Consider the following 21285-nt stretch of genomic DNA (forward strand, 5'->3'; position numbering starts at 1 on the left):
GGAATAGTGATTGATGATCATCGTTACTTAACACCAGCTATGCCACTAATGCCAGTATTAATTTTTTTGTTTGTTTGTTTTTTTGACTCTGTGGCCCAGGATAGAGTGCCGTGGCATCATCATGGCCCACAGCACTCTCAGACACCTGGGTGCAAGCGAGCCTCCTGGCTCAGCCTCTTAAATAGCTGGAACTACCAGTGCTCGCCACAACGTCCAGCATTTTTAGTAGAGACCGGGTCTTGCTCTTGCTTAGGCTGGTCTTGAACTCCTGAGTTTAAGGGATCCTCCCACCTTGGAGTGCTAGGATTACAGGTGTGAACCACTGCGCCCGGCTCAGTATTAGTTTCTTTACATACATCATTTTTGTTAATTTTCACAGCAGCTATATGAGATAAGCATTATCCCCATTTTACATGTAAGACATGGAATGGTTTAATCACTTTCCCAAATTCACACAGCTTATAAGTGGAAAAGTTGGGATTCAAATCCAGATATCTGTGACATTGTTCTCTTCTGTTACTTTCCTCCAAGATATCTGGTCTTGTCTTTACCAGGAATTCACTTTATGATACGGAGCCCGTCTCAGTTTCCTCATTCCCAGTATAGGTCCAACAGTGACTTCCTTGCAGGGATTGTATGATGCTAAAATGAGATTTTAGTTGTGAAACTTTTGTTTGTTTGTTTTTGAGACAGTCTCACTGTGCCACCCTCGGTAGTGTACTGTGGCGGCACAGCTCAGAGCAACCTCAAACTCTTGGGGTTAAGCGATTGTCTTACCTCAGCCTCCCAAGTAGCTGGGACTACAGGTGCCCGCCACAACACCCAGCTATTTTTTTGTTGTTGTTGCAGTCATCACTGTTTTTTTTTTAGCTGGCACAGACTGGATTCAAACCTGCCAGCCTTGGTGTATGTGGCCAGTGCCCTACCCACTGAGCTACAGGTGCTGCCATGTGAAAACTTTTTGTAAAAATGAATGGCACCATCAAATTAAAAGTATTGGCCTGGGCACAGTGGCTTATGTCTATGATCATAGCACTTTGGGAGGCTGAGGCAGGTGGATGGCTTGAACTTAGGAGTTCGAGGCCAACCTGAGCAAGAGTGAGACCACATCTCTACTAAAAATAAAAAAATTACCTGGGAATGGTGGCAAGCACCTGTAATCCCAGGTACTTGGGAGGCTAAGGCAAGAGGATTGCTTGAGCCCAAGAGTTTGAGGATGTTGAGAGATATGACACCATGGCACTCTACCAAGGGTGACAGAGTGAGACTTTGTCTCAAAAATAAATAAATAAATTGAAGATATTGTTAAATCTAGAAGAGGGAAGGAAAGAAGTTATATTTCCTTTCAGTCCTAATCCTTTCTTTCTGCCTTTTAACATTCTGCTTTTAATAAGGAAACAATTTAACTGTTCACAACTAAATGTCCTAAGAGGCGTATTGGAGGAGAACTGAAAGTTCATTAGTTTATCCCTTGTATGATGGGTGAAGCCTGTGTGTACCGAAACACTCCATGTTTGTTTAGGTGGTTCTTCAGGGTTAAAAAGCTTTCGCATACATTGTCTCATTGTAGACTCATATTCTTCAGGTCAGGTTCCTCTACCCTATTTATGCAGATGGAGCAGCTAAGAAGTCCCGGAGGGGCTAGGGCATCTGCTTGTGCCAAATGCAAACAATCAGAGCTGGTTCTTAAGCTCAAGTCCTGTGTTTGAACCACATTTTATCTTCCCTTTAATGGATCTCTAAATCGAATCCAGAAGTCCAGGCATTTTTAGTAGGTCTGCCCCTTTTTACTCTCCTCTCCCTCTTCGTGAGGTTTTAGTTATATTCTCAACAGGCATTGTCTCTGAGTCTCTACTTTAGGCTGGAATTTATCCTTAGAACCCTTTTGTTTGATTATTTGGACTGTAGTTGAGGAACATACTCAGCTTTTATGGTTTGAAGGGAGATTTTGTTAGTAGAGGAATCATAGGTTGATTAGTTCAGAGTAAAGCTTAAATCAGAATAGGAAAAAATGATTATAAGACAGAGTTCTCCAAATCAAAATGTTTATTTTCCAGGCAGTGTTTGTTGAGCCATCAGAATCTTTATCCTTTCAGATATGTATTCTCATGTACTTAGAGTTTGGAACATAGAGAAAATATCAGGGTTTAAAGATAAAGGAAAAAATAGATGACTAGTCGTAAATACAGTCATTGGGGCTCTGTCTGGTTCCAAGCAAGGTTCATGTTTGACTTTTTGTTTTCCTGATTAAGGTTATTCTACAGGTAGAAAAAGAGAAGTCAGTGTATATATATTCTTTGTATTAGCATAAAGGGGTTTTAAGGACGGAGCCCTTAAAGTGGAGCCCTTTAGTGGAGTTCCACTAAATAGGAACATAGTTTCAATAAAATGGTGTCCTGTTTTTTTCAAGGTCAATGTTTGACCTAGGCCTTAGGCCAAATATATGACTTCATTTATATTCAACAAAGAGTTTCTTTTTATGTCTTTTAGTTTGTGGATAACATTTCATCTCGAGAAGAGGTAGACCATGCAGAATATTACCTTTACAAGTAAGTTTTCCATTTGATTTGGCTGCGCACTTTGTGATTTCATATCCCTTTTTGACATAAAAGAAGTATCTCTTATCTAGTGTTTAACATTGTCTTTTTAGTTTGTTTTAGAGATCTCTCCATGTGAGAACGTAGAGCACTTGCTCATTTTTTATAACTGCATCATATTCCATAATATGCATATGTTATTTAAACCAGTGCCCTATTGCAGGACCTTCGGATTATTCTCCTTTTTTTGTATCATACCCAGGGCTGTAGTTAATAACCTTGTATGTATTTTGTATGTAATTCTCATGAGAATATGCATTTGTAGTCTTTACAGCTATTGACAAATTGCTTTCTGTTGAGATTTTACCAACTTCCATTCCCACCAGCAATGTATGAGAAATGTCTAAGTTTAGAGCATTGATTTTCAACTGGTATGCCATGACCATTTTTAAAGATCATTAATTAAATTATTTTTGAAGATTCAAAGCATAGTAAATAGTTTTTTTTTTTTTTTAGACAGTCTCCCTATGTCGCCCTCGGTGGAATGCCGTGGAATCACAGCTTAGAGCAACTTAAAACTCCTGGGCTTAAGCTATTTTCTTGCCTTGGCCTCCCAAGTAGCTGGGACTTACAGGTACCCTCCACAACGCCTGGCTATTTTTTTTATTGTTGTAGTTGTCATTGTTGTTTGGCAGACCTGGGCTGAGTTTGAACCCGCCAGCCCTGGTGTATGTGGCTGACACCATAGCTGCTGAGGTATAGGTGCCAAGCCTACTTTTTCTTTTCTTTTTTTTTTTTGAGACAGTCTCACTACGTTGCCTTCAGTAGAGTACCTTAATGTCACAGCTCACAGCAACCTCAAACTCTTGGACTTGAGTGATTCTCTTGCCTTAGCCTTCTGAGTAGCTGGGACTACAGGCACCGGCCACAACACCCACCTATTTTTTGGTTGCAGTTGTCATTGTTGTTTAGCAGGCACAGGCCAGGCTCGAACCCGCCACCTTTGAGATATGTGGCCGGCGCCCTAACTCACGGAGCCAAGGATGTCGAACCACCTACTTTTTCTTTTAATCAATATAATTGAAGTGTGCTGTGGAAGTTTAACTATAGGTTCAAGTGTACCCTGAGATAAAAAAATGTTGAAAAGTCCTGTTTTAGAGCTTGCCTAACAGTTGGATATCTTCACATTTTTTAAATTTTGCCAATACGATCAGCAAAGATTTTTATATATTTTATAAATATGTGGTGTCCAGAAAGTTTATGTGCAATTTGAAATAGCCAACTATTTATGTATATATGTGTATCTATATATATACAGGTTGACTATCCCTTTTCTGAAATACTTGGGTCTAGAAATGTCGTGAATTTGGGTTTTTTCAGGTTTTGAAATACTACAGTTAGGGAATCCCTGGTGGAAAATCTGAAATGCTCAGTGAGCATTTGCTTTGAGCATAATGTTTGTGCTCACGGAATTTTGGATTTTAGAGCTTTTTGGATTAGGGATACTCGGGATGCTCAACGTGTGTGTATGTGTGTGTGTATTTTTCTTTTTTATGCAGGTGGAAATATACTGTATATGAACTATTAGGCATCTATTTTCAGTTAATACTATGTTTTAAAATGTATTCTACATTACTACATTTGCTTTCTTCTTTCTCATAGCTGGGAGCAATTCCATTGTGAACTACTCATAAAACTTAACCCATGGACTCAAAAAAGTGTGTTCAGTACAGCATTAATCTATAGCAGTAAAATACTAGAATAACCTAAGGTATTTTAAATAAAGGACTGGTCAGATAATCCTTTTAGTTGATTTTTTTTTACCTGTCAGATTCTGTCAAAATAGTACTTTATGGTTAGATTTTTATTGTGATTCCTATTTTCACACATTGACTGGCACACTAGAAAAAAGTTTTTTTTTTCCCCCTTGGGGCCATGGTGTTTTACTAAATCAAGATAGGTCAAGTGACAGTGAGTTATATGCACTTCATGAGGTCCAGGGTTCAAAACTCGCATACGTTAAATACAATTCACATGACAATTAATGTGTTAAAAGTCTGATTTATAATTTGTTCCAATTCTCAAGTTCCCAGAAATAGACTCTCAATTGCAATTTAAAACGTTAAGCATTGCATTAGAGTTTCACATTTGAACTTGCTTTGTTTCAATCAAGATATTGATTGAATTCGTTATTTTTATCTAGGTGCATTTTTTTTAAAGCTTACTCTATTTTAGTGAAAATGTATTCAATTTCCTTTGATTTTCCTCCATAGAAATGAGTTTTTTTAATTTCTGAATTAGGTAGATACTACCACCTTTTTGGTGTTTTCTATTTAAATACAAATCTCAAGTAGGGTCGATTCCATTAAAAACATTCATTGTAAACCTAAAATTGCCTTGAACAGTGAAGTTTAAGTTCTAGGTCCTGAAATTGTAATTTCAAGTGCCCTCTTATACTTCATTAAGATAAACTCAAATGAATCTCTTGATGAGAGCTAGTCTTGCCTTCCTTTAATGGCTCTTTGGGACTATAAGGCTACTTTGGTAGTAAGTTTTCGTCCCTAGTGAAAGGTGTATGTGGCATCGGGCCAATTCTCATTCTTTTGCTTTGTTTATAGCAAAATGAAGAAAATAGTTCCAATTTCAAAATAGAAACTGTTTCATAGACTTTCATTCTGGGACACAGTGCTGTAGTCTTAGAAGAAATATGTCCCAAATTGATTCCGGTAATTTATCAGTCAGAAGTACAATAGAACATCTGTAAGTTGACCACCCAAGGAACTGTCACAAACTGGTTAACATACAGAGGTGGTCAGTTTAGGAACTAGGCCTGCTGTACTGATACGTACATGTGGTGCATGTCTGGTCTATGCAAATTAGATCAACTTGAGGTGATCGGTGTAGAGGGATGGTCAGTTATGGAAATTCTACCATATTTGCTGAGCATTATTTGCCAAGGCCTGTCCAAGTGATGGATAAGTTAGGTCTCTGTTAACCTCAAACATTCCTACCTTTAGACCTTCCATGATTATTTTTTCATGTGATGTTCATTCAGTTTAGTGTGGCCTGGAGTATAACTGAAGTTTCATAAAATTGCTGTCCTGTTTCCGTATAGGTTATATAGAGGGCTCTTGGTCATCATGAATCTGAGTCACTAATTGATTTGATATACCATCCTTTGCTTTAATAAAAACTAATGTTTTAGCTATGATTTTTTGCTTTTTAGCCGTATTCTTTCTTCTCCCATCCATTACCAAGAAAATGAGCTTTCTTTTTCTTACCTTTTTTTAGAAGAGTTAAATGTTTTTATGACTTTACGAGATTGTTAGTGTATGTATGAGCCTAGGTAGAACCCTACGAAAGCTCCAACAGAATAATATAAGTTGGCTTCACTCTTCTACCTAAGGGTCTCACTCCTGCTTTTCAACTCTAAGAAAGTATATAAAACATACTTATGCCTCAGCAAAATTAAAAGTTACAAGTTGTGAAGCCTTGGGGTTTCTCTCATGTAATTGAAATCAGGAATGTTGATCCCAAAGATAATGGGAACCTATCAGTCTGTGATATTCTAGCAGTTAGGTCTTCAGTGGTTGTGATTGCTGCCTAACATCCCCACACGGAATGACTTTAAACGTTTCAGAGTAAACTTAGAATCACGGGTCTAGAGTGAGGAAATGTAGAAGCAACTTCTAAATTTTAGACAACTCACAGCTTCTTTCAGGCCTGGCTTTAGGATTTCTCAGGATTTCTACCACCCCAGGCAGTAGTGTCTTTAAGAGTAAAGCCCAGGAGAGAGCGGGATGTTCGGCTTCCAGCTTGGAACTTTGGTACTGTCAGCAACCAAAGAGCGAATTAAATGTGGGTGATAATGAGCAAGGCAAGCAGATTTTTGTTCAGAAGTGTGCCCAGTGCCATACTGTGGAAAAAGGAGGCAAGCACAAGACTGGGCCAAATCTCCATGGTCTCTTTGGGAGGAAGACAGTCAGGCTGCTGGCTTCTCTTACACAGACGCCAGGGGAGAGGATACACTGATGGAGTATTTGGAGAATCCCAAGAAGTACATCCCTGGAACAAAAATGATCTTTGTTGGCATTAAGAAGAAGGGAGAAAGGGCAGACTTGATAACTTATCTCAAAAAAGCCACAAATGAGTAATAGTTGGCCACTGCCTTATTTATTACAAAAGAGAAATATCTCACTGCTTTTTTTTATGTGTACCATAATTTGATTGGTCTCATTTACCAGAATTCAGATCATGATTGAGTGACAGAATATTTTTGTTGGACAGTCCCAGTTTAACTAAGACTGGCTTGTGGTTAAATGAATATGATCGGTTTTTTGTATTTTGATAGTGATTACAGTTCAGTAAATGCTATCACCGTTTTCCATTTCTAAAGATAAGTTCAGATTTAATTAGTAATGTTTACCTTTTCACAAAGGTAGTAAATTGCCATCCCAAAGCCTATTGAAGATTGGTTTTATATTAAATTTATATAACTAATTATGTGAATATATTTAAATACTGGGGAAATCCCCTCACTGTCTCAGAACCAAGCAAGACTCACTGATGTTTTAATTGGTGTTCATTAGCCTGTTAAAGGTGAGGGCTGGAAAGAAGGTAGCAATGTTTACTTTGTACTTTTGATTTTTATTATGCCAATCTAATTTCCAATTTCCCTGGGTCTACTAAAATGCTACCTTTTATTTATTGAAAGGCATTTTAGTGTGGTTTATGTGTAATGTCAAATAAAGAATATTTAACATTTTTCTTATTTTATAGACAATCTATAAGGTCATACTTTTAAAAGTTAATATGTCAAGAAATGGCAAATTAAACTTTTGAATTATTTACTACCTAAGTCAGGCTAAGTTATAATTTGGGATTGTCTTTCAACAACTCTTCAGAAACACATAAAACTGTATAACACCTGTATGTGTATGGAGTGGTAATGGTGCTTTTGCCAGCTCATTACATGGATTAAAATAGAAGAGATATACACAAATTTTAAAATTATGTGTAATCATAACATAAAACAAAAATCACAGGGCAAGAACTGAACCAATGCAAATGTTCTGCCCTGGGCTTTACCCTTTTTTTTTTTTTTTATCTGTGATTTTTGTTTTGTGTTTGGCTCTATTATTTCACCCAATCACTGTGGAGATTTGATCATCAGAAGAGAAGAGCCAAACACATTCGGAAACCTTAAAGGATGAGTGGAGAGCTGATCGAGCTTCTGCCACTGCATCAGGTGCACGGGAAGTAGTTCCAAGTTCCAGCAGTTCAGGGTGCTGCTGGCACCTGCTAGCACATCATCCTGTCATTCCAAGAGAATTTTGAACCTCTGAATCTCCTGAATACATAGGTTTAAATGTTTGGGAACTTCAACATTAAAGGGCACCAGGGATCTTTAAGGAGATATGGGAAGGCTGCAGGAGGGAGAACAATATCCAAACACTCTTACTTGAACTGAAGAATTCTTACTTACAAGAAGAATAGGTTGGGGGAGAGACCAGGCCAGGCTGCCACAGGCCATTTGCTTCTGCTTCTGCTTCTGCTTCTGCCAGAGAAGCTATGCCTCCTCCTGCTTCGTTGAGTGAAGTCTGCAGAGAAAATTCAGAGAGGTCTGCAAAGTTGAGTAGGAATAAAATTATATTTCTGTTTTCACAATTTCTCAGCAATATTTAGCATTTCCTTCAGTTAAAAATGTAGGCAACAGATGACCAATATTAACAGCATCTGTGTTTTTCTCACCAATAAAAATCATTGATTTTTCATATCACATTATATTGATTGCACATATCTTTAAGAAATCATGCTTATCACTGCTTAGAAATTATATTAGTAATTAAACCCGCTGCCTAGTGTTATTTCATGCATTAATAAAGCAGCACATATATTATATCTTAAGCATTTCTTAAATATCTTGATAATTGTATTTCAGTATAATTGCTTTCTGTTGTGAGAAACCAATTCTGAGAACCTTTACCGGACTGCCAGAGGGTTTAAGACACAAGAAATTGCTAAGAACCGTACTGTGAGATCTTGTTTGAAAAATCGGTTCTTTGGCTTAGGCTTATTCCTATTTCTTGCACCCTGTTTGTTTTTTTTTTTTTTTTTAAGTATTCTAGGTCTTTATTTTCTCTTCTTAAAAAGAAGACATTTATTTTGTGTAGGCTTTATAGACTAAGACAAGCATATGGTTGATAGGCATTCTGTCTTCCAAATGAAAACTTAGATACGGCCAGTCTCCCATGTTTCCCTACAGGGGCAGGAAGAAGTGTGGGGGGAAGTGAATGAATTTAGACAGGCCCTGAGATGCTGTCTGTTAGGAGGCCAGTGCTGGGATGGGGCTGGACAGGGACATTTTTGCTTTGTTTTGGTGCCACTTTCACCTAATAATTGGTGAGGGGAGAAGCCATACTATTTCCCAGCAGTAGCAGGAGAGAAGTTCTGTGACATGGCAGAGAATGGTAAGAGAACAGCTCAACTAATAGCAGCTGACAGGAAACGGCTGTTCGGGCATCATCTGATTGGTGGGCATAAGAAGTTGACTGCAGGGTGGCGCCTGTGGCTCAAGGAGTAGGGCGCCGGCCCCATATACCTAAGGTGGTGGGTTTAAGCCCGGCCCCGGCCAAAAAACTGTAAACAAACAAACAAAAAAAAGTTGGCTGCATTTATTTTTTATATTTTCTTTAGAGAGGTTTTTATATCCCATGTTAATTTAAAAAACAGTTGAGCAAAATACTTTTCTGGGTAGAGGATTAATTTTTACTTCCTTGGTAGTGCCTGTAGTTCAAGTGGTTAAGGCACCAGCCACGTACACCAGAGCTGGCGGGTTTGAATCTGGCCTGGGCCTGCCAAACAATGACAACTACAACCAAAAAATAGCCGGGCATTGTGGTGGGCGCCTGTAGTCCCAGCTGCTCGGGAGGCTGAGGCAAGAGAATCGCGTAAGCCCAGGAGTTGGAGGTTGCTGTGAGCTGTGACGGCATGGCACTCTACCCAGGGTGATAACTTGAGACTCTGTCTCAAAAAAAAAATAAAAATAAAATTTCTACTTCCTACTCCATGCCCTCTCATTAGCATTTGAAAGAAAAGTCTTCCTGGGGCCGGCGCCTGTGGCTCAAGGAGTAGGGCGCTGGTCCCATATGCCGGAGGTGGCAGGTTCAAACCCAGCCCTGGCCAAAAACCACACAAAAAAAAAAAAAAAAGAAAGAAAAGTCTTCCTACCTTTACTTTGCTATAAATTTATAGCATTCCTGGGCAGTGCCTGTGGCTCAAAGGAGTGAGGTAGTGGGTTCAAACCCGGCCCCGGCCAAAAACTGGAAAAAAGAAAAAGAAAGAAAAAAATTGTAAATTTATAGCATTCCTAAAAATTAGATTTGCATCTTTACTGATATAGAGACTAAAGCATAGCGATTGGGTGAGTATACCCAACATAGAGGCTTTAAATTTAAGTCACTGCCTGTCTTGAGTACAAAGATCAGATGCGGGTGGGGTGGAGGGGCAGTGTTTTCCCAGAGCAAGGTTTTATCATTCAGGATCCTAGATGGGGCGGTAAGTTCTTTAAAGGGAATTAAGGCAAAAGAGATGCCTGAGAAACCAGACCATGGTGAACTAGGAGGAAATGAGAATTACAAGGTAAAAGAAAATCCCTTCTATTTCTTTAGTTGTGGGTTGTTCTTAACTGTTGTTTAAGAACCATAATCTTAGCTTTTTCTCTGTAAGAGATCCTCTTTTGGGATCTGTTTGCCTGGGGTCCATGTGATTTAATGGCAGGCTTATGTAGAGTTTTATATAATGGGAGCTTATTTCTTTACTGTTTTGTGAAGAGCATCTTTACACGACCACCTAGTCTGTAGTTCTGAGCTCGTCCACCCCCCATCCCACCCAAGGCTTTGTGCACTGCCCAAATGCAGACGAGTGAGCCTTGAGGGGGGCTCTGTGTCTCCATTTTCAGGAGATAAACTGCATGTCATTGGTAAAATTGTGCCATCAGTAAAAGCTATTATTTTCATGGCTATAACAAGCTTTAACAATTTCTGTATTAGTATTTGATTATTGTATTATTAATGGAATGCAAACTCAAGACATGAAATTTCCTTCTTTCCACTTGGTGTCCTCCTCTTCACTGAGGATGTTTGCAAATTGCATTTTTAAAGGCTTATTTAGGCTTTTGAATCATTTTGGGACCATGGTAGTTTAGACATGCATGAAATTAAATTTGCCATTTTTACTATCAGAGTGTCAGTAATAGAACTGTAACATGACAGTCATTCCTGAAGGATAAGTGACAGAAATTTCCAACATACATAACATACTCTCTGTATTGAAAATATATTGTTTGTTAAAGTAGCCTTTTTGTTGTTAGGAAAAATGTAGGAAATTCTGAATTAATTGTCATACACTAAGGAAAGATTGTTGCAGAGACCATCCATGGAGGGTCTGTGTTCTCAGAACACCGTTCTCTGTGTTGTCGTGGGGAATGGCACGCCACCCGGTAATGAGAGTAGGTTAAGGTTGCGTGGCAGGCTTGTGCTGCCAACACATTCACCCATGCTGTACCTGGGCCTCGGGCATCTTTCATCAGTTGCTTAGCTGACCTGGCAGATACCAGGTGTCCCCGGGTGGAGATGGATGGCAGGTCAGGAACAGCTGGGGTGAGGCAGATGGCAGCCTGCATGTCTCCAGGTCCCAGGTTGGCAGCTAGCCTAAAAAGGAAGGACCAAAATAGCTTCATTTTTCATGAAGCAAAAAAGCTCTGATGGTTCCTTGGAAGGTGAGAGCACCACCACAGGCCAATGTTGTAAGAATCCATTTCTGCCTGTAAGGAGAAGGGAAGGTGCGAAGTTTATCAGGAGGGAACAGCATACATGAATTTATGCAGTAGTCATTTTCCTTTGAGGGCGTTGAGATTGCTTGTGTTTCACAGCAATAAAAGGCGATATTAAATTTTACTATTAGCATATTGCCAGGTCTCATTATGCTTGAACATTATTGAGAAAAGAGTAAGAACCCAAGGGGAGCTAAATGACTCCTAGAGCATTTTTTTAGTAACACTTGTTTTTCAGTAACAATTTACTGTTGTTAAGTGCTTTATTTAGTTCCTATTTGCTGGTCTTTACCATAGGCCTGGGAAATAGTTTACTATTGTTAATGGAGCTGTATTGGAGAATAGCAGATGTCGGGGGCATAGTTTATGATTGGGAGCTCTGTGGTAAGAGCAGGAACTCTTGTCTCCTCCACATCCGACCCTGCTCCTCTTCCCACGGATCTTTTTAAAGTGGCTTTATGATTTTTACAGGCCCAGTGGTAGTTCCCGATCTTCCACATTTTTGCCAACATGTTTAGCTATCCCAGCATGTGTTTATTAATATCTTGTTGTTTTAATGTGCTATTTCTATTGGTAAAGTGTTCAAATCTTCTGCTCATTTTAAAAATTGAGTTGTTCATATGCATATAATTGGGTTTTGAGACTCCTTTTTTTGTAATCTTGTCTTTTCATTGCCTTAACAGTGTTTAAGGGAGTATGTTACTAAGGTAGAGAAACCAGAGCAATATCAATTCAAGAAATAAGTATTAAATGTCTAGTATATATTTAGAAACCCAAGGGAGAAGGGGATGATTATAAGGAATATAAAGAGCAAGATTTTGTTTGTTTGTTTGTTTGTTTGTTTCCAGTTTTTGGCTGGGGCCAGGTTTGAACCCACCTCCTCTGGTATATGGGGCTGGCGCCCTACTCCTTGAGCCACAGGTGCTGCCCAAGGGCAAGATTTTATAAAAGTTAATAGTCATTCTTTTTCCGCCAAAGGCAAATTAAAACTGCCTTGACAGAATTTGAGATGAAACTACATGAAGACAGATTTCATGTCTATAAGACAAGTGATTCTCAGCTGTGTTTATAGGGGAAATTCTAAAGGCCATAGAAGATTGAACAGTTTTTTGGTTTTGTTTATTTTTTGAGACAGAGCTGTGCTCTATTACCCAGCCTGGAGTTCACTGGCTATCGTTATAGCTCTCAGCAACCTCAAACACCTGGGCTCAAGTGATCTGCTCACCTCAGCCTCCCAAGTGACTGGGACTACAGCCATGCACCACCACACCCAATTAATTTTTCTGTTTTTTGTACAGATGGAATCTTGCTATGTTGCTCAGGCTGGTCTGGAACTCCTGGCTTCAAGTGATCCTTCCACATTAGCCTTCCCAAGTGCTAGGATTCAGGCATGGGCCACTGTACCTGACCAAGAGTATTTTTTAATTGACTAAAAGTTGTGTATTCAAAGGAAGGATGTAATATAATCTCTAAACTCAAAAAGATTATAAATTGGTTAAGGATAATTAGATATGTTAATTCAAAATCAGCACGAATCCAGGATTAATAAATAGATAATATGTAACAAAAAAATTTTACAGAAAACCTGCGTTGAGCATACTGGAAGAAGGATTGATATCATTATCAACAAACATTTATAAAAGAGGTAGAACTTGAGATGACCTGAAGAGTGGATGAGTGCAAGAAACAGCAGGAACGAGCATTCAAGATAGACCAAGCAGTGCAGGTGGAGTTAGAAGGGAGGTTAAGACTGGCTTTATGGGGACAGCCTGAACCGGAGAGACTAGGGCCTCTTGAGGAGTAGTGAGAAATAAGGGAGGCAGATGAGAGAGGGAAGGAAGATTTTAAAATCTGTCATTATCTACATTGCTAGTATATAAATAAATTGTATAACTTCTATAGAGAGAATTTGGGCAAAACTCATCATAATTACAAATGCGTATACCCTATGACCCAGTGCTTTTACCTCCAGGAATTTAACCTCCTGATACTTTTGCATACATGGAAGAAATATTCATTGCAAAAGGTAGAAGATTATGTCCATTAGTAGAAGCCTGGTTAAATTAATTATTCTATAGCTATATGTGCAGTACTATGCAATGATTGAAAAAAATGAGGCAGCTTTATTTGTATTTCATGTGGAATAAGTTTTTAAATGTGCTAAATGAAAAAAAAAGCAAGTGTTGACTTAGCGCCCATACCTCAGTGGTTAGGGCGCCAGCCACATACACCAGGGCTGGCAAGCTCTAACCTGGCCCGGGCCTGCTAAACAACAATGACAACTACAACAATAACAAAAAAAAAAAGAAAAGAAAAGAAAAAAAGTAAGTGTAGAACTTTGTGTTTTATATAATCACCTTTGGGGTGTGTGTGTGAGATATGTATATACATGTGCTTTGATGCATGTGTATATATGTATGTATGTGGAATGATATACACACAAAAACTAGTAACATTGGTTTCTTTTATAACAGAAACCTGTGTGATTTTTCACTGAATTCTCTCTTGTGCCTTTTGTTTTTATGAGGCAGAGTTTCCCTCTGTCGCCCAGGCTAGAGTGCCAGGGCATTAACCTAGCTCACAGCAACCTTAAACTCCTGGTTCAGGGGATCCTCCTGCCTCAGCCCCCTGAGTAGCTGGGACTGCAGGTGCCCACCACTAATTTTTCTATTTTTTAGTAACGCTGGGGGTAGGGGGGAGGTGTTTCTTACTCTTGCTCAGGCTGGTCTAGAACTCCTGAGCTCACAGGATCCTCCAGCCTTGGCCTCCCAGAGTGCCAAGATTATAGATGTGAACCACTGTGCCCGGCTTCTCTTCTGCCTTTTGAATGGTATATTGTAGATGTATATTACTTACTTAAAAAATATTTTTTAAAAGATTCTTTAGTCATCAGTAGATTCTGAAAAGTGTATCTCTTAAAAAAACATTTCAGGAAGATTAACAACGAGGTAAATTTTTAATTAAAAGGTAGGTTGGAAGAAAATTGTCTGTGCATGTAGTGATAAAAGGCCTGTTCTGTGGTAGTTGACAGTGGAAATGAAGGGCGAAATGTACATAAGAGGAGGAAAAAAAAATCAACCAACAGGATTAATGACAGGTTAAATAGAAAGAAAATAAAGAAGGTCAAAATGAACTAAAAATTGGCTTGGTGCCTGTAGCTCAGTGACTAGGGCATCAGCCACATACACTGGAGCTCCCGGGTTCAAACCCAGCCCAGGGCTGCCAAACAACAATGACAACTACAACCAAAAAATAGCCCAGTGTTGTGGCAGGCGCCTATAGTCCCAGCTACTTGGGAGGCTGGAGCAAGTTAAGTGCTTAAGCCTAAGAGTTTGAGGTTGCTGTGAGCTGTGTTGCTACGGCACTCTACCCAGGGCGACAGCTTGAGACTCTGTCTCAAAAAAAAAAAAAAAAAATGGAAGCTTAATTAATGGAAAAATGACTTGAACATGGATGGAAGTACTTGAAATGGAAGCAAATTTAAAGGCAGCTGGAGGGTGAGTTTGTTCTTTGCCTTTTCATCATGCACATACCTGTTTCTAAGTTTACTGCATCAAATTTTGTGTCTAGAGACGTTATTTGGACTGTTTGAGAGAAACTGGCTACAGACCTTTGGAGAAAGAATAACTCCCAAAACATAAACGTGAAATCTTCCTGGTGTCCTGGCACCAACTAGAAAATTTTAGATGCCGTGACCTCCGAAGTCCTGCCAACTTTTAGGATGTGGGAAATTGAGGCCTAGATAGATGAAGCAGTTTCCTTAACGCCATGTGGCAAATCGAAGCTCTAGCTGTAGATGAAGGCCTAACTTCAAGTTCAGAGACACTTTAGCTGGAGCTGGGCCAGTGTATCTCTTTGTGCTAGTTCTTTTCCTAAGGTCATCTAAATTACAAACCAGAAGATACAGACTCAGTGATACTTAACTAACTCATAATAAAGTGATGCAGAATTCATTAAACCCAGAAAATAACTAACATATTAATAGAGCCAGTGATAAAAATGCATTATCTTGGGGGAAAAGCAAGTACGGAAGACCCAGCACCTGTAGCTCAAGCCGCTAAGGCGCCAGCCACATGCACCAGAGCTGGAGGGTGCCAAACCAGCCCAGGCCTGCCAAGCAACAATGACAATTACAACCCAAAAATAGCCAGGTGTTGTGACGGGTGCCTGTAGTCCCAGCTACTTGGGAGGCTGAGGCAAGAGAATCGCTTAAGCCCAGGAGTTGGAGGTTGCTGTGAGCTGTGATGTTACAGCACTCTACCTGGGGTGACAACTTGAGGCTCTGTCTCAAAAAAAAAAGAAACTACTGAAAAGACTGAAGGAATCAGGATGGGAGAAAAGACATGATCTGGACTTTAAGACCAGATTAGTCATCAGTGTAACCTGGCTTATTGTACCCTCAATGAATCCCCAACAATAAAGAAAAAAAATACAAAAAATAAAAAAAAACAGATTAGTCCCCACTTTGGTGTGTATCTTTGCACCAGTTAGTGAATTCCATAGACGTCAGCATTCTAAATGAGCAGATCATCTTGGATGCCCGAGGGCATTTTCTTATCTAAAATTCTTTGTTTCTCAGCCGTATTGCTAAGAAGCTAGATTTTATCACCAGAAAGCTCCAACTTGGGAAGCATGAGGTTCTGGTTTTTGTTTAGTTTCTCCCTCAAAACTTTTTCACTTAACAGAGGAATTGAAGTTATAGCCACCTTAACCGAATATCAAAAGAAGAACTAATAACATGTAAAAGTAACAACAGAAAAGGTAGGTGATCTCTTAATCTCTTCTTGATCCAGGTGTTGGACATATGGTCTTATTTGTAAATACCTTCAGTAAAGTTTCATGGTATGAGAAGTTGGGTATTCACTTTCCCAAGAACTAATTTTTGTGCCTTAGGTATTTAACATTTTCCTGAATGGCCCACAAAGCACATGTTTTTGATGCCTTGCACTTAATGTGGGATTTAATAGGAGAAGGCTGAAGTAAATCTTTTCTAATAGCAGCAGAAACCTCTGTGGATTAAATCTTTAAAACCCCCTAAAAAATGGCCAGGTGCAGTGGCTTACACCTGTAATCCTAGCACTCTGGGAGGCCGAGGCAGGTGCCAGGGGTCCTCAGACTTTTTAAACAGGAGGCCGGTTCACTGTCCCTCAGACTGTTGGAAGGCTGGACTGTAGTTAAAAAAAAAAAAAAAAACATGCACACTGCACATACCTTATTTTGAAGTAAAAAAACAAAACGGGAACAAATAACAATCACACCGCCGCATGTGGCCCGCGGGCCGTAGTTTGAGGACCCTGAGACCAGCCTGAGCAAAGTGAGACTTCGTCTCTACTAAACATAGAAAAACTAGCTGGGTGTTGTTGTGGGCACTTGTAGTCTCAGCTACTCAGGAGGCTGAGATAAGAAGATAGCTTGAGCCCAAGAGTTTGAGGTTGCTATGAGCTAGGATGACACGGTACTTAACCCCAGGGCGACTAAGTTAGACTCTGTCTCAAAAAAGAAAAAAAATCTCTTAAAAAAATACATAACCCAAGGGTTTTGTTGGGTTTTTTTTTTCCCCCACACTGTTAAGTCTTTTGATTGAAAAGTCTTTCTACTGGCAGTTTTCAAAATTGTAAAGTCATAATCAGGGTACCAACAATTACAACTATATGGTAGAATAGAGAGAAAAGTATAACAAAATATAGTCTTATATTTATTATATAAACCCCAGTTTAGTGGTATTTTACATGTGAGACAATTTGAAGATAATTAAGAGATCTGTTCAGGAGCTGGTACAATATTTAAGGCAGAGCTGAGTAAACAGAAGCTCCAAAGAGAGATTTATGGGAACAGAAGTTTTAGTTGGTTGCATCATGATGTTTGAGGCCAAAGACAAATAAATTCCTGAGTATTTCCAGATGCCGCGTGTCTAGGCAAGAGGACATCTGAGGAGCTAGAAGTGTTTGATGTCCGTTCTCTTTAGCAGTCTTGGCTGCTTTTATTTTCATGGTAGATTTCCAGTTACATTTTCTTTGACCAGGCAGATTTTGTATGTTGAGGTCTATTCTGTTCTTTTAAGTAGCAATGCTGATTTTTAAGACAAATGATATCACCGTTTCATGGCTAGTAATAGGTAGGGCTGGGACTTAAAACCAGGTCTTCCAACTCTGGACCATTATAGTATATGATCATTGGCTTTTACATAGCTCAGTGACAGATGCGACTAAGAGGTGAAATTCAGATAGGTTACTGGACTTCATTGATAAAAGCCCTAACAGAGTTGTTTTGTTTTGTTTTTTTCTTTTCTTTCTTTCTTTTTTTTTTTTTTTTGAGACAGTCTTACTATGTTGCCCTCAGTAGAGTGCTGTGGCATCAACCTCAAATTCTTGGGCTTGAGCGATTCTCTTGCCTCAGCCTCCCAAGTAGCTGGGACTATAGGCGCCCGCCACAATGCCTGGCTATTTTTGTTGTTGTTGTTGCATTTGTCATTGTTGTTTAGCCGGCCTGGGCTGGGCTCAAACCCCCCCAGCCTCAGTGCATGTGGCTGGTTCTATAACCACTGTGCTACGGGTGCCAAACCCTTGGCAGAGTTTTGATAGAAATAACAATGAAATTATTTGTTAAAATTAGAACTTCATGTGTGTCATACACATGATACAGATTGTAAAAATCTGTATGTTCTTTGCCAAGTTAATGGCAAGTAGTAATACTACGGGTGGCACACTTACCTGCACAGTTCTTACTGCAGCCGGCATGGACTGCTGTTCTGTGAATGTGCCCTCTACTTTTTCATCTTTGCCTGTGTTTTCCCTTCCTGGTCTCTTCCTGATAGTTTACAACCTGTGTTTTGGGGCCTGTCCCGAATTTATCCATCCATAAATTCACCTTGATCTTCACCATTAGAATGTAAGCTCTCTGACCCACCTGTAAAATTTCATTGTAGCTGTTTAAGAGTGCTTACTTTGTTTTGTCTTTTGACTACTCAAAAATACATGTTTCTTACTTTTCCTTACTAGAGCAGCAGTATTGTGTAGTGGGTAAGAGTCATAGTGCTTGGCTCAGTGTTTTTCTGCCTTTTTTTCTTTTTTTTTTTAATCTTACAGCACATTTGCACTTATAGTTAAATTTCTGCGGCACTCTTAAATTATGTTGCTCAAAAAAAAGTAAAGAAAATATACTTACTGTGTTTTGAACTTCTTTCAAAAATAATTAATCTTCAGAAATTTTCAGGGCACACCTAAGATCCTCTCACAGCATACCGTTTGTAAAATCACTGTATTGGCTGTATGGTTTTGTTTTTTTGTTTTTGTTTTTGTTACTTAATGATCTCTGTCCCTGTTTCCTTGCTCATAAAATGAATGTTAAAATAGTGCCTGTGAAAATAATTAATAATAAATAAATAGTGCCCTTACCTTAGGGTGGTTATGGGTCTCCAAGAAATTCATACCTTGTAATCCCCTTAGAACAGACTAGGGACAAAGAAGGTCAGTGCTCAAAAAATTATAATGTTGACTAAATTGTAACATCTTAAAGAGCAAGGACTACTTTTTTTTTATATGCTTCTCTATTTAAGGAAAATGTATTTTGAAATCCAGCTTAGATTTCTAAGAACATTGTTCCCTAACCATCTTTGCCACCTCCACCTCAAAGGCATCAAGGTACAAGGGTCTTTAGGGCTCAGGAATGGGAAAAAATAGATGCTTCTGAACACTAGTAGTTCAACACTCTGAGAAAAAGGAAGCCACATTTTGAGGGAAGCTCCCTGACCCTGAAAAGCTCTCAGACGTGTACCTACACTGCTGACCACAGCAGCCACAAACCAGCAGGGGGCAGCAGACAGTCATCTGTTTACTGTCTGTGGAGAAAGGGAGAAGCCCAGAGAGAGTGATTCCGAAAACCTACGCCAAGCCAAAGCTGATCTCAGATAAGGTGTTACTGACTCAATAATCAAAGTGTAGATGGAACACAGAAAGAGAGATCTGTTTTGAGGGCTGGGAGCACGTAAACAGTAGAAATTGAGGGACTGTTTCCAGTGATTTTAGCTCTGATATCTGGAGTACATAAGAGCAACTCGGAATGGCCAAAGCTGTTTAAAGTTGTCAGCATTCTTGGCTGTTTTATGGTATTGGGTTTTTCCCCTATGTGTAGAACTAATCTATTTATATAGCACATTGTTATATGGAAATCTGGGCTGCTGTGGCCTTTATAGCTTAGAATCAAATGTATACATTTTCCCACATTTTCAAAATCATTTCTTATGATAATAGTAATATGAACTTTTTTAAAAAATTATAGAGGAAAAAATAACTTACTTTTTAGGGTATTTCCTGCCAGAGTTTTACTATATCTTTCCATTTTATTTGTTTCAAACTATTTGACAGTAACTCAAATTTCATCTATAAATTAAATGCAATTCCAAGCAAAATCTCAGCAGAATTTTTTGTGGAACCTGAGAAAATGATCCTGAAATTCAAATGGAAGAGTAAAGGTCCAAGAATAGCTAAGATAGTTATTTTATTTTATTTTATTTGAGACAGAGTCTCATTATGTCTCCCTCAGTAGAGTGCCGTGGCGTCACAGCTCTTAGCAACCTCAAACTGTTGGGCTTAAGCAGTTCTCTTGCCTCAGCCTCCCAAGTAGCTGGAACTACCAAGAGCCACAACGCCCAGCTATTTTTTGCTCTTGCTGTCATTGTTGTTTAGTAGGCCCAGGCTGGGTCGAACCCGCCAGCCCCTGTGTATGTGGCTGGTGCCCTAGCAACTGAGCTACAGGCGCTGAGCCTAGCTAAGATAGTTTTAGGAAGACTAAGGTAAAATGATTGGTCCACCAAATAGATAGCAAGATTTATTAGAAAGCTACAGTAAATAAAAATGAGATGTTGGCTTAGACTTAGACTAACAGACCAGTGAAACAGATGCGAGAGAAACCAACAATGGATCTATATGTGTCTGGAAGCTTGAAATGTTTTATACATCAAAGGGAGAAGAGTGGATTAGTTAATAAATGCTGCCTGGACAATTGATTATATAATAATTATATGGAAAAAATTGTTCATCCTACCTAAAAACATGTGCATTCACGCACATTTATTTTAGGTAGATAAAAACCTAAGTGGAAAAGACAAAACTTAAACTTTTATTTGGAAATATAGGCGAATGAATAGTGATGTGAAAAAGGGAACACTTACGAACTTTTTTGAACAAGACACAAAAAATGCAACTGATAAAAGATTGATAAATTTTCATGCATTGAATTTTTAAATTTCTGTATGACAAAGATACCGTTAACAAAATTAAAAGGCATGAAAAGATTTGCAATGCATGTAACTGACAAATATGACTATCTAGAATACATCTATAGGTCAGTAAGATGATCCAATAGAAAAATAGAAGAAATGACCCAGCAAGTTACAAAATAAAAAACCAAAAAGGCAATAAATACAAAAAGGTGCTCACTGGCAATAATCAGATAAGTTACAGACTAAAATGATACATAGTTTCACATTTATCAGATGTAAAAATAAAAGACTTGACAGTAATAATTGTGGCAAAGAGTAAGGAGAGGCTCTGATTCACTATTAGTGGGTGTTTGAAATTATATATCCACCTTGAGAAGTATTTGGCAATAAGAAATTAAAAGTGAGGATGGGTGTTGGGGCCCGGGACTGGCCAGGTCTCCAGGCCGATGGCTGTGCTACCTTGCTCAGGAACAATTATGCTTAGGTGCCTGAGAGCTATTTGCCTTAGCAGAAGGGAGAGAGAGAGAGACACAGTCTTTGAGGGAGAGTAACAGTCTTAGTAGGAGAGTAAATCTTAGCAGTCTTCGTAGAGAGACACTGGGCAGATGCCCTGCGAGCAGGAGAAGCGAAAGAGTCAGAGTGTGCCAGTCCGTGAAAGAATGCGCACTCCTGGCTGACTTCTGCAGCTGCTCATA

At 39.1% G+C, this 21285-nt stretch overlaps 1 protein-coding gene across 1 annotated transcript in view; it reads left to right on the forward strand.

Annotated features, from left to right (window-relative positions):
- Positions 1-21285, forward strand: part of MRPS27 (mitochondrial ribosomal protein S27) — a 113118-nt gene that overhangs the window by 24571 nt on the left and 67262 nt on the right. Inside the window, exon 4 of the mRNA XM_053589030.1 lies at positions 2491-2549. Within this exon, the coding sequence (XP_053445005.1) occupies positions 2491-2549 (59 nt within the window). The remainder of the gene's footprint in view (positions 1-2490; positions 2550-21285) is intronic.

This window comes from Nycticebus coucang, chromosome 1 (genome assembly GCF_027406575.1).
Source record: "Nycticebus coucang isolate mNycCou1 chromosome 1, mNycCou1.pri, whole genome shotgun sequence".
In the NCBI taxonomy this organism is placed as follows: domain Eukaryota; kingdom Metazoa; phylum Chordata; class Mammalia; order Primates; family Lorisidae; genus Nycticebus; species Nycticebus coucang.